At 39.7% G+C, this 14448-nt stretch overlaps 1 protein-coding gene across 1 annotated transcript in view; it reads left to right on the plus strand.

The window, feature by feature from the left end:
- Nucleotides 1–13933, plus strand: part of RRAGD (Ras related GTP binding D) — a 38634-nt gene extending 24701 nt beyond the window's left edge. Inside the window, exons 6-7 of the mRNA XM_079780421.1 lie at nt 3883–4031; nt 9695–13933. Coding sequence (XP_079636547.1) covers nt 3883–4031; nt 9695–9846 — 301 coding nt within the window. The 3' untranslated portion in view covers nt 9847–13933. The remainder of the gene's footprint in view (nt 1–3882; nt 4032–9694) is intronic.
- The last annotated feature ends 515 nt before the right edge of the window (nt 13934–14448 follow it).

The following is a 14448-nucleotide window of genomic DNA, read 5'->3' on the forward strand; positions in this document are numbered from 1 at the left end:
TCTTCATTGGTTACAATTTTTAAATGTTTCAGTTATTCTCAGAACATTACAAGCAAGAAATTCAGTTTAGAAAAGCAGTAACTAAAAGTACTACAAAGGAAGTTAAGAATTCTGTTAAAGCATCTTTAACATTTGAGATTTAACACTTCTTAACATTTTTCTTTACTATTAGTAGGGATTAGTAGGTTATAGTGAGTTGCATCCTTTTATAAAAAACTAACTTCTACAACTTACTTTTAAGTAGCCATGTATGTGCCAGTTTAAAATATTCTCAAAACTAAACACCTACATTTCCTTTAAAATACTCTCCTTAAAATACTCTACAGCCTGGCCTTCATGGCTCAGTGGTTGAGCATCATCTAGAGGTCACAGTTCGATTCCCAGTCAGGGCACAGATTCGATCCTCCTGCACCCATGTGCAGGAGGCGGCTGATCAATGATTCTCTCTCATCCGAGATAGATGTTTCTATCTCTCTTCCGCTCCCTTCCTCTCTGAAATCAATAAAAATATATTTAAAATAAATAAGTAAGATACCCTACAATTCAGGCAATTTTATGTAATCTGGTTTGTCACCCTCCCCCCTTGTGATATTTACAAGATTAAAGGCATTAACTCTAAAATTAGTCAGATGAGTTTGAGGTCCTGACTATACCCCCATCATCAGCTTTGACCAAGTTATCTTATTTTCCCAACCTCACCGCAGTTCCTCAGCACCGAGGATTCCTGTGCCAGACAATATAATGCACGGTAAGAACCAAGAATGGTGCCCATCACAGAATACATGTTTAGTAAATGCTGGCTCTTACTATGCAAAATGATAAGGATTAGCAGCAGCTGAATTATTATGCTTACCTATCTATAATAATAAAAGCGTAATATGCTAATTAACCAGGTGACCTTCTGGACGAAACCCGGGCTGCGAGGGTCGAGGGTCGAGGCAGCCACCACGGTTGCTTTGGGGGGCTGCGAGGGCCGAGCCCCTTGCACGAATTTCGTGCATCGGACCTCTAGTGTATTAATAAGGCTTATTTAGCACAATTACAATTAAATCAGATTTCTGGTCAAGTATTTGTAAGTTTGGGAAGCAAAAATAAATCAGAAAATGTATGCATGGTTTCCACATAAGGGGAAGAGGTACAGGGAAGCGCCCCTTTGCCTGTGAGGAAAGGATGCATGATTCTTTGATTACATCAGTGTCTTGGAGGGTCCAGTTTCAATCATTAAGGCTGTGGGGATTCAGAACTAGTCATCCCAACATATGTCTCCGTGGTATGCAGATTGTTTTTTGAGCTAAAGGCAACTTTAGCCTTGGGTTCAAGAGAAATTTCTGCCCCTCCCTTAACTACCTAGAAGAACTTGAATTAGGGGCCTTGCATATAATAAGAGACTATCAGTGATAAGCTTTTTTAAAAAAAAATATATTTTTATTGATTTTAGAGAGGAAGGGAGATGGATAGAGAGATGAGAGAGAATCATTGATCAGCTGCCTCCTGCACACCCCCTACTGGGGATCGAGCCGGCAACCCAGGCATATGCTCTTGGCCGGAATCAAACCTGGGACCCTTCAGTCCAAAGGCCAACGCTCTATCCACTGAGCCAAACTGGCCAAGGCAGTGAAAACCTTCTTAACCCACCTATATGGCAGGGCAAACTTTTATGTATTAAACATCTGTTCTTATCATCCTGTACTGACCCTTTGAAGCCCCCAATTACCTCATCCTTAGCTCAGATGTCGTATATTCCCAGATCTCCCCTTTCTCTCTCTGAACCTCTCCTGCATGTGGGGTCTCTGATTCTCTCATGTATGCAGGGTTCCCATACTATGTAGATATTAAATTTTATTATTTTCTCTTGCTCATCTGTCTCATGTTTATTAGACCAGTCAGAAGAACCTTGAGGATAGAGGAAAATGTATTTTCTCCCTGACAAAGTCATAATAATAATAGCAGTTAACATTCATTATGCATATTACATGGACTCAGCACAGTGCTCAGTGCTATATATGTATTATTTCATTATATTAGGAAGCTTTGAAGTAATTACTGTTAGTATACAGATGAGGAAATTGAGGCTCAAAGACGTTACTTAACTTGCTCATAGTAAGTAAGCTGGGATACAAACCCAAGTCATCTGTGTCTGTGGCCAAGTGAAATAAGCCAGTCAGAGAAAGACAAGTACCATATGATTTCACTCAATGTGGAATCTAGTGAACAAAATAAACTTAACAAAACAGAAACAGACTCATAGGTAGAGAACAGACTGACAGCTGTCAGAGGGGAGGGGAGTTGCAGGGCTGGGTGAAAAGGTGTAGGGATTAAGCAAAATAAAACAAAGCAGGCCCTGGCTGAGTTGGCTCAATGGATAGAGTGTCTGCCTGCAGACTGAAAGGTCCCAGGTTCAATTCTGGTTAAGGGCACATGCCTGGGTTGCAGGCTTGATCCCCAGTAGAGAGCGTGCAGGAGGCAGCCGGTCAGTGATTCTCTCCCATCATTGATGTTTCTATCTCTCTCTCCCTCACCCTTCCTCTCTAAAATCAATAAAGATATATTTAAAAAAAAGATAAAACAAAACAGAAAACACCACTCATAGATACAGACAACAGATTACCAGTGGGAAAGAAGGTTGGGGGAAGGAAGAAGAGGGTATAAAGGTGCTAAATGGTGATGGAAGGTGACTTGACTTGGGGTGGTGAACACACAATATTATATACAGATGGTATATTACAGAATGCTACACCTGAAATCTATATAATTTTATTAACAAATGTCACCCCAATAAATTCAATGAAAAAATAAAAAATATTAGACCGATCTATTTATTTAACTTTTTATTTTAAAAAGATTTCAAACCTACAGAAAATGTGCAAGGATAGTACAATGAATTCCTATATACCCTTCATTGGGATTCACCGTTTTTATCAATTTGCCCTATTGGCTATCTCCCTCTTTTTCTATTCCATATTGTTTGTTTATTTTTTCCTGAACTATTCGGGAGTAAGTTGCAGACATCGTGGTTCTTTGATCCTCGTTACTTGAGCATCTCTCTTAAGAACAAGGACATTCTTTTTTTTTTTTTAATATATTGATTTTTTTACAGAGAGGAAGGGAGAGGAATAGAGAGTTAGAAACATCGATGAGAGAGAAACATTGATCAGCTGCCTCCTGCACACCTCCTACTGGGGATATGCCCGCAACCAAGGTACATGCCCTTGACCAGAATCGAACCTGGGACCTTTCAGTCTGTAGGCCGATGCTCTGTCCACTGAACCAAACCGGTCAGGGCAAGAACAAGGACATTCTTTACAGGACCACAGTTTACTGATCCAAGTAAACATATTTAGCATGGCTACTTCACTCGATTATCTAATATACAGTCCATATTCAAATTTTACCAGTGGTCCCACTTCTACCTTTTCCCCTGCAATTCAGCATCTAATTCAGCATTTGGCTGTCATGTGTCTTTAGGCTTCTTTCATTTGGAACAGTTCTTCAGTCCTTCTTGGTCTTTCATCAGACCATGCCTTTGACAGCCTGGTTATTTGATCATGAGAAAATGAGAAACCCTTGAGGGCCACAGAGGGGAGAAGAACTAACGCCCGCCCGTCCCTCACCTGTGTTCCTCAGGTGTCTGGGGAGTCGCCCAGCTGCTGCCACAACAGCCACTCCTTGTGTCAGTAGGAAAGTGGCTGTCATACACTGTGCATTCTTGTGATTGTGTGTTTCTGAGATCTTTAGCTGAAAGGTCTGAATGGTTAGGCTAGTTGTTTTAATATGTTTAAAGAAGTAAATCATTCTGTGTTAAAGCTGGTTTTTGTTGTCAGGTTACAGTTTATAGTTCTTTCTCGATGGTCAAATACGTTTTGGTTTCTGTTCCCCATTTAGTCTCAAAGAAGACGGAGCAGGAACCCCCTATGACAAGGAATCAACAGCCATTATAAAGCTGAATAATACCACAGTTCTTTATTTAAAAGAGGTGACAAAGTTCCTGGCTCTTGTTTGCTTTGTCAGAGAGGAAAGCTTTGAAAGAAAAGGTAATTTTGTGTGTGTGACTTAAATGAAGCGTTTCCATTCAGACTGATACTGTCTTTACTGCCTGTTGAATGTGGATGGGGAGCAGCGTGCCTCTTGAAGTGGGCAGACTTGAGTCACAGGCCCCCTTGATCAGTCAGCTTTGGGGATCCGTGACCAGCCTGCCCTCTAGTGAAAGCTGCTGTGAGGTGGAAGTGGGAGCAACCATCCACCCCCGGGCCTCAGCTCTCCTGCGGGTGCAGCTAGCTGGGGTGCCGCCAGTCTGTAAAGTTTCTGACCAGGGGCGGCCCCCAGGGCAGAGATCATGACTTGAGCTTGTGTTTCTCTGTCATGGTGTCTAGATAAATACCCTCTTGGGCCACACTTCTAGAAGATTTTGGGGACATGTGACCACTTGTGCTCCCATGTGGAGGAGGGGACTCATATAACATTGAAGCTAGACGGTATTTAGCTTGTGTTCAGCCTCTGTATAGTCTTTAGTCCTCAAACCACAGGGATGGCACCATGATTCTGAAAACAGAAGACATGAATACACTTAATAATATCCCCAGATACCTTTTAGTTTTATTTTAAAACCAAAGCAATTAACCTCATAAAAATACTCATTTTCCCCCTTGCTACCTAACTGTGTAATAGCACCTTACTGCTGCTGCTATGAATTTTTGCAACTAGGATATGATTTACCAATGTGTTGGGTAAAAATATTCCCAACAAAGTGGCAATAGTAACATTGACTGAAAAAGCCTTTTTTCCTTATAGAGCAATACATGTTTATTATAAAAATGCTTAGAAAATTTAGGAATGTATAACAAAAACAAAATAAAACCACTCAATTTCACCATCTAGAGCTAAACCCCATGCTAAATTTCTGAAATGTGCTTTTTTTCTCCTCTCCTTCCTCCCTTCATCCCTCTCATCTTCCCTTCCTCTCTTCCTTCATCTCTTCTTTGCTTCCATCCAACAAAGTGGGGCCAGGTGACTGTCTATATAGTTTTATATCCTGTTTTCAAGTTCATTGAGCATGAAAACATAATTTAGATATTTTTAAATTATAAAAGCAATAGATTCACTTAGAAAATTTATAAATAACAAATAAGCAAAAAAGAAATATTACTGATAAACTTCTCACTCAGATACTCAATATTTTCTGTATAACTTTCCAGCTTTTTTCATATATATCTAGTATCTTTATATATGAGATTGTATAATAAATACTACTTTATAACCTTCACTTAAATTATTATAGACATCTTCCCAATTTACTAAATCTTTTTTCCACATCGTTTTTAGATTTTGATGTTATAAATAATCTACGATGACCCTCTTTGCACTAAATATTTTTGTACATCTTTGGTTGTCTCCTCAGGAAAAACTTTCAATGAATGGAATTACTTAGATCAAAGGGTAGGCATGTTTTGGTGGCTTCTAATGCATCATTACCAAAATGTCCTTTAGAAAGACTTTATGGGTTTATGCTACTAAGAGAATATGAGCATGTCAATTTTGCTGTAGTTTCAATATTGGGTATTAGCATTAAAAATTTATAATTGAGCCTTAGCCACTTTGGATCAGTGGATAGAGCGTTGCTCTGTGGACTGAAGGGTCCCGGGTTTGATTCTGGTCAAGGGCATGTACCTCAGTTACAGGTTGCAGGCTCAGTCCGTGGCCCTAGTTGGGGCACGTGCAGGAGGCAACCAATCGATGTTTCTCTCTCTCTCTATCTCTCCCCCTTCCTTCCGCTCTCTCCTTCCGTTGATTTTGGAAAAATAACCTCGGGTGAGGATTAACAGCAACAAAAAATGATAATTGAGCCCTGGCCAGTGTGGCTCAGTTGATTGGGTGTTTGATTCCCAGTCAGGGCACATACCCAGGTTGCAGCTCTATTTCCGGTAGGGGGCATACAGGAGGCAGCCAATCGATGTTCTACTCTCACATTGATATTTCTCTCTTTTCCCTTCCTCTCTCTCTAAAAATCAATAAACTATTTAAAAAATTTATTATTGAAAACTGGTATGTCATTTAAACTTACATTTCCTTGCTTCTTACTGAAGTTATGCATGTATTTTTTCTCATGTTTACCTACTATTGCCAACCAAATTGCCTTTTGTGTCATTGGCCTGTAAAATTTTTAATTAAATGGTGTTAATCTTTTACTTTTTATTTTCATCTTGCTGAAAGTAAGATTATATAATAAATCCATGGAATTTTGAAGATAGACAGGACCATACTTTGTTTCACTCTCTCAGTTACAGATGATTTTACCCAGACCCAGGACATAAGTGACTTTTCCCCTATATAAGGTCATACCATCAGTGTATGGCAGTCAGGCCTAACGATTCCTGGGGTTCTCCCTATGTGGAATCAGTGTTGTATATTGTGTTTAAAACCATTCTATGTATATTTTCTTGGGTAAAGATACTTCTAGAATTTATATCTGATGATTAATATTTCATGTTGATTTTGGAACCTAATAAAAGTAATACAAATAGTACAACTACAGCCCCCAAAACATCTAGGATGGTGGCAGTTTCTAAAAGAAATAATTTTGAACCAATTTTGGATTTCCAAAGAACTTCTAAAAATTGTACGTAGTTTACATATACTCCTCATCCAGCTTCCCCAAATGTTAACATCTTACATACTATAGCACAGTTTTCAAAACTAGGGAATTGACATCAGTATAATGCTATCAGTGAAACTATAGACCTTGTGCAGAGTTCACCAGTTTTTCCAAAAATACTGTTTTCTGTTTCAGGATTCAAAATTGATTTAGTTACTATTTCTCCTGGTCTTCTCCTATCTGTGACAGTTCGTCTTTCATGGTCTTGATACTTTTGAAGAATACTGATCAATTATTTTGTAGAATGTCCCTCAAATTGGGTTTGTCTGAGATTTTCACACAGTTAGAATGAGATAATGCACTTGGGTAAGAACACCACATGGGCCTGGCCAACGTGGCTCAGAGTTGAATGTTGACCTATGAACCAGGGGTCACGGTTCCATTCCTAGTCAGGGCAGATGCCTGGGTTTCAGGCTCTTGATCCCCAGTGGGGGTGGTGGAGGAGGCAGCCAGTTGATGATTCTCTCTCATCATTGATGTTTCTATCTCTCGCTCCCTCTCCCTTCCTCTCTGAAATCAATAAATGTATAGTTAAAAAACACACACAGAAATGATGTGTGTCTTTCTCTGTGCATCATATCAAGTCTTTGATGATGTTTGTATGTCTTGTTGCTGGTGACGCTGATGTTGACTTAGCTAAGGTGGTGTCTGCCAGTTTTTCCACTGGAAATTCCCTACCTGTCCCTTTGTTATTAATATATGCTTTCAAACTATGCAAATCCTGTTTCTTCTCACACTCTTGCCCACTAATTATAACCTTCATTTATGCTTGTGGAAGTAAATTTAAGCAGGAGTTCATCATGTAGATCTTTTACTAAGTTACCTAGGTGGGATCATCACTGTGGATAGGCAGACTTTGTAGAACTTACTAAACTAAATAGAAACGTAGGTGTTAGTTCATGTCATAACTAAGAAATGTAAATAAATAGGCAGACTAGGTGTAACCCCATCATGTTAAACCTGCATGCATTTTTAGGGTGACCAACCATCTCTATTTGTCTGGGATCAAGGGGGTTCGTGGGACAGTAGACCTCCAGTGAAACTGGGCAACCCAGATGAGGTGGTCATCTTATCTATTAGACAGCTGTCTTTAGAAGGAACTTAGGCTTATAAATGCATGGAGTAGTTTGATTTATTTTGTTGCTTGAATTTCGTATTGCTGAGTCCTGTTGGTGCTGAAATCAACACTTGGTGATTAGCTTTTCTCCACGTTTGTCTTCATCTGAGTTTTCATTAATGATCCCTTCGACTGCTTTGGCAGAGGAGATAGAATTGAAAGCAGATGCGGGACTCTCCGCCCTAGATGCACATTATAGGCACCTTGGGATGGGGGGCAGTTAAAAAATACGGACATCTGGGTCCTCCTCCATGTAATTAGAATAGAATTCCTGGGAAGGGGGGCCTGAGGTTTGTTAATATTTTTGAACTTCCTTGGGTGTTTTTAATGCCCAGCTAGGGTGAGAACCACTGAACCAGAGAAGGGTGTGAGACCATCCTACAACTGAGTATGGTGGTGAAGGTAGTCCTTATTCTGTTCATGTCTCTCTTGTATTTTCAATGAAAGGGTTGAAATAAGTAGCAAACTCTTTTTCTGAGTGTTTACTTCCTTTAAAAACCTCAGCTGTGAATTTTTACCATTTTACTTTTAAAACTCCAAATGCAGCAAGATTACCGGTTTTAAAATTTTGCGCATTTAAAAATGTGCAAAGATGGCTAAGTTAAGATTTGTCAAAAACTAGCAATAGGCTGTCTCTGCAGTTTCCCATGTTGAGTATTTGATTCACTCATCCCATTGAAGCAGTCAAGCTAAGCTTTCTTCCTAAGGCAGTTAGTTGCACATATGATAGACAGAGAATTGTAAGGTTGTTCTAACATCTCATTTCCAAATTCCCACTAAGTAACATCATTTCTTTGCGCTTTGTTTCTCATTTCTGCCTTATTCTGCTGTTTCTTACTTCTGCCTTACTGCCTCATTGTTGTTTGTTGTTGGTTTTTTTAAAACTGGACGCGTGGCCACTGCAGAAGCAGCAGAGGGCGCTGCTCCGAAGGTTTCCTGCCCTGGAGGCTGAGGTGGTGGTTCCTCCAGTTCACTCGCAGTTGTATAGCTAGTTTGAAGAGTTTCAGTCCTTGGCTGGAATCTCAATTCTTTCTTTGGGTTTCTGGAAGCATCACCTGAGTGGATGGAAATAATGGTTAGGCTAGTTGTTTTAATAAGTTGAAGATAGTAAATAGGACCAACTGCCTATCTTAATTAGTGTAAACATAAGCCACAACACAAATAAACTAGTGGTGATGCTGAAAAATACACTTAAGACTTTGCATTCCCTTTTATTCTATTTTTGTACTACTAATTCATTTCTGAAAATACAGTAAGATTCTAGCCTACTATTTTTCCATTAAAAATCTTTATTGTTGAAAGTATTATCCATTTTAAATCTACATGATATTGAAGAACTGAGTGTCATTGGTTGTTGAATTCCTGAGCTTGAGTTGACCTGAGGTGACTGCTATCACTCTGCTAGTAAAACCAGGGACAGTGCTTTCCCCAGGACTTATGACCATGGTTTAAATATAATACACATCCAGTAAATATTGATTGATTACTTGATTGATTCCGTGGCTTTGTTATCTCAGCCACACTCCACGTCAGGGTCTCCCTCCACATAGAGTCAATTTAATAATGCCTTTTAGGGAAAAGTAATAAGTATTTCATTGAAGGTATAACTTTATTGTGAAAAACCTTTAATTCTGAAAGGTCAAAAAAATGTGTTCACTTGGCTTTTCAAATGTTTTGGGTCATAGACACCTTTGAAAATGTGGTATATACTCTGGAAACTTTTCTTAGTGAAAAATACACATTCACAAGATCTTGCCTGCGATTCCTGAGGACCAGATGCAGACTTCCCTGTGCAGTCTTTGGATCTTATGTTAAGGCCGCTTCTCTACTGCCCCCTACTGGTTAATCCTTGTCATGGTCGACATGAAAAGGTGGATATTATTTCTTTCTATGTGACATTTCTAAATATTTTTTGTTTTCTTCTCCAGGGCTTATTGACTATAATTTTCATTGCTTCCGGAAGGCCATCCATGAAGTTTTTGAGGTGAGAATGAAAGTGGTGAAATCGAGAAAGGTTCAGAATCAACTGCAGAAGAAAAAAGGAACCACTCCCAATGGGACCCCTAGAGTGCTGCTGTAGGTGAGGTTTCAGGAACATCTTTTGAAATCAGACCTTTCATTGAGGCTGCTGCACTGTGTTGCACGAAAGAAAGAGGAAGAAGGAGATTGGGACACGTAACATAAATTTGTTGTAAAAAAAAAAATCCTGTGACCCTTTTGATCTTTTCTTTTTTAAATAAAGCAAGCACTTTGAAGCAAAAACTTGTATACTAATAATGAAGTTAAATCCACTGTAATTTCATGACATAAATGTACACTTTTATGGTCTGTAGTCAGAAAAATCCTGTGTGAGAACTGCCAGGAACTGTATATATTTTGCACTTTTTCATTGAACTAAACTTTGATAAAAAAAAACAACTTTTCTAAGCTTTTTCTGTACTTGGTGTGAAGGACATGCATACTGTAGTTCTTAGCTATGGCAATCAGAAACGAATCAAAAAGTAATGCATTAGCAATGACTTTTTATAAACTTGGGAATCTTTGCTGCCAGTTGTTGAAAAAAATCATTTTTCAGTGGAGATGGTACAGATTGGGGCAGCAGGCTGCAGGAGCAATAAGAACTGTCCCTTGTTTATAACTAATATAAACCGGAATTTTGATGAATTACATTAGCACCAAACTTATCTAAAACTTTCTATAGCTGTGGCAGTACTTCCCTACTCAACAGTTTTTACAAAGCTCTTTACCTCAACACACATCTCTACAATCATTTTATACAGAGCGGTGGGTTTTTGTTTTTGTTTTTGTTTTTTGCTGAAATACTGTTCTTTAGTACCTTTGGGACCAGATTTCCAAAATGGTGCCGATCACTGGAGACAAACAGGAATGTCATTGAATTGCAGGGACTCTGGAGGCTTTTTGTACCTGCCACCCAGGCTAGAGTAACATCAGAGGACACGTGGTTTCCCAAATGTAGGTGATTGACAACTGCAGATATAAAAATAGATATACAATTCTGTATGTTTGGCCCCTGTGAAATGGGCCTGTTATTGTGCAACATTTGAAATGTTTATTTAGGACCAGCTATGTTTATTGCTCCATGATCACAGAGAATGTCTCCGATCTCTACCATAGAGTTGACTCCTGTTGGGCACATTGGTCACCTCTGAGTAATGTTCTCATTTGTGACAGTATACCTTATAGACTCTGTTCCTATCTTATGGCTGAACTAGAGCTCAGCTTGCCAGCAGTATGCCTGCACAGCCGAAAAGCCCTCAAGATCAGTGGGAAGGGGCTGGCCAGAGGAGACATTACAGTTAGCTATGTATTTGTTTCTGTGAAATTCTCTCACTTATGTTTACTTTAGACTAATAGCAAGTTAAGAGGTTCCTAAACCTCCCCCCCCCCCCCCCCCGCCACCCCAAACCATTCCAAGTAGATAATTCTAGGTCCATCCCAAGGGTTGGTGCCTAAGGCATGCTTGTGGGTGTTAGAAGATAATATTCTTTTCTTTTAGCAGAGGCTCGTAGGGATATCAAAGCTGCTCCTAGCAAAATGTACCAAGTTCCTAGAGCAACTTGTCCTTGAAATTATCCCACTTCTACCTGTGACTTCTTTCTATCCTCTCTCCTTCCTCTCCTCAAGTCCTGTTCCTTTGAGGCTGGTAGCTGCCGTTTAAAATGGTAGCTGTTTGGGTTTAAGGTTTGAGCCCTCCCAAGAGGCTGTGCATTTTGGAAGAAAACTTCTAAAAATCATGAAGGAGCGCCAACTCCCTTCCTCATAATTTTGCCCAGAAACCTGGCTGAATAGTATCCTGGGGTTCTAAGGAAGTTTTTTTCTCTAATTTCCAGACCTATATCCTGTTGGACCTTTGCCAACAGGCCTGGTATACTATAGGTGGGTTATTCTTAAAATCTAATTCTCTCATATTTTTATAATGTTTCTCTTTTGAGAAAACAACAAAGAATTGCTTTTCTAATGTGACTTTATCCTCAAGATAGAGACATTTGCCTATCTGATAAATCACACCTTACTTAGGTATATACATATATTATTGTAACCAAGAGGAGCTTCCATTTTTGAGCTGGGTATATGATGATTTTTTAAAAATAGGTTTTTATTGATTTTTAGGGAGAGAGGAAGGGAAAGAGAGAGAGAGATGGAAACATCGATGAGAGAGAAACATCATCGATCAGCTGCCTCCTGCATACCCTTTACTGTGGATCGAGCCAGCAACCCGGACATGTGCCCTGACCGGGAATTGAACCGGTGACCTCTTGGTTCATGGGTTGACATTCAACCACTGAGCCACACCGGTCAAGCTATGATGTTTTTTTGTTGTTAAAATGTGCCTTAAGAGCCTGTTACTTCAAGAGCAAATGATTCTTTGGGGGAAAGGCAAAATTAATGCTATGGCATAAGGACCCAAGTTCATGGTACTAAGTGCACTCTTTGATTCATCACACACTAATATATAGATGACTGCCTCAAACCTGTAAGCATGGCAATGACCTCTTATTTAAAGAGAGATGTAGGAGTTATGTCTAAGCGTTCAATTTTTGAAGTCTGTGCTATTGAAATTACAAAATCTCTCAATTCCTTTTGCATTTTTATTGATTTCAGAGAGGAAGGGAGCGGGAAAGAGAGATAGAAATATCAATGATGAGAGAGAATCATTGACAGGCTGCCTCCTGCACGCCCCCTACTGGGGGTCAAGCCCGCAACCTAGGCATGTGCCCTTGGCCAGAATTGAACCTGGGGCCCTTCAGTCCGCAGGCTGATGCTCTATCCACTGAGCCACACCGGCTAGGGCTTGCATTTTATTTTTGATATGGGACTTAGCTTACTGTGATGTCTATGGCCACATTTAGGTCACAAATCCAATGCTATAAATACAAAGCCCCAACACATGGCTACAGTGACTGCTCTGGAACATTTTTGCTCATTTTCAAAGGTTGACAACTTGACCTATAGGTTTCTAGGGCAGTTAGAACTTCTATGTGGAGGTGAGACTCTGTGAATTACCTAGCATTTTTGCTTATTTCCAGTTATGCAGATTAGTGTGAATGACCAGAGTAGAGTGTTTTTGAAGGAATATAAGTAAAAAACTGTTGACATTCATGGACAGTGTTATTTTGTGAACATAATATATTTTGGACCCTTAAATATTAGATGACTAAAAACACAGCAATATTGTTATATACGGGTTATATGCCGTTTGAAATGTACTCCAGAAAAACAGCCAACTGTCTTGATTATTAAAGTATGGTATGCATTCAACTTATATGGACTGAGTGTAATTTATAATCAAATATAGTATTAAGTTTTACTTTAAGGGATAATCATTTATAACCATTGTTAAATCATTGCCTTCACAAATGTTAACTGCCAGTTTAAAAGTTTGTGTCATATACTCATGATATGCTAAGCTCTCATTTTATTTTAAGCATATTCATAACTAATCTTTCAGGGAACAGAATGGTCTCTTTGGTGAAAAGGAAGTATGGTCTTTCATATTTATGAGGTTGTTTACCATACATGTATATTACTGCTCTCTTGGCCTTGTTTGTGGAAATGAGGATAAATCACTCTATGTATATTGGATTTGCACTTTTGTTTTTATTATTTTAAACCCTCTTATCTCTTTATATTTTTTATTGCAATTTGCCTGTTCAGACGATAGATCTATTATTTCAGTAAACTTCAGATATTCATTCTGCTACTCTGGCTCTGATCCCTAGATCTCCGGAAATTCTCTTCCTAACAGTGCACCTTATCGCTCCTTACTTGCTTAGTAAGATTCCACTTTTTAATGACTTGTACAGATCCCCTAAGAGTTTTTAGAGCTTACATTAGATGTTATATCTTATATATGAAATCCTGTTTCTGATGGAAAACCTGATCTGAAATAATTATTTCCAAGAATTTTAAATCAGTAGTGATGTTGAGTTTAGGAGGAAGAAAACATTGTCCTTAACAGAATCCTATCTAATAATAGACAAATATGCAAATTGACCATACCTCCGACATGCCCACAAGCCACGCCCACCACCCAATCACAGCGAGTATGCAAATTAACCCAAACCAAGATGGCTACAGCCACAGAGAGCAAGGTTTCCTAGGTAACAGAGGAAGCCAAGCTTTCCGCCTGCCTTTGCCAGGCCTAAGCCTCCACTCAAGCTACAAAGTTTCAATTATAGAAGGGAAACAAATTCAAACAAATGGGGGCAGAATGGAGCTTGAGAGAGCAGGCCAGGGTTGCCGCCGGCAACAGGGGAAGCAAAGCTTTCCGCACACCCTGGCCGGGCCCACCCGCTTAAGGCAACAAAGTTTCAATTATAACCCCAACACAAATGGCTGCTGGCCTCCAGGCTTGGCTCCGCTGCAGGCTACAAAGTTTCAATTGTAGAAGGAAAATAAATTCCAGATACCAGGGCCTCCGCTTGGGATGCCAGGGGGCATGGCTGGCCTGCAAACCACCACAGACCCCTCGCTCAAACTGCCCCATGCCCCAAGGGAACCCCCACCTGATCCGGGATGCCCTTCAGGGCAAACCAGCTGGCCCCCACCCCTGTACCAGGCCTCTATCCTATCTAATAAAGGAGTAATATACAGATTGATCATCACTGCAACACACAATATAGCTGCCCCCATGTGGTCAAAGATCCTGCCCCCATGTGGA

The sequence above is a fragment of the Cnephaeus nilssonii genome, assembly GCF_951640355.1.
Source record: "Cnephaeus nilssonii genome assembly, chromosome: 9".
NCBI classification, from domain to species: Eukaryota; Metazoa; Chordata; class Mammalia; order Chiroptera; family Vespertilionidae; genus Cnephaeus; species Cnephaeus nilssonii.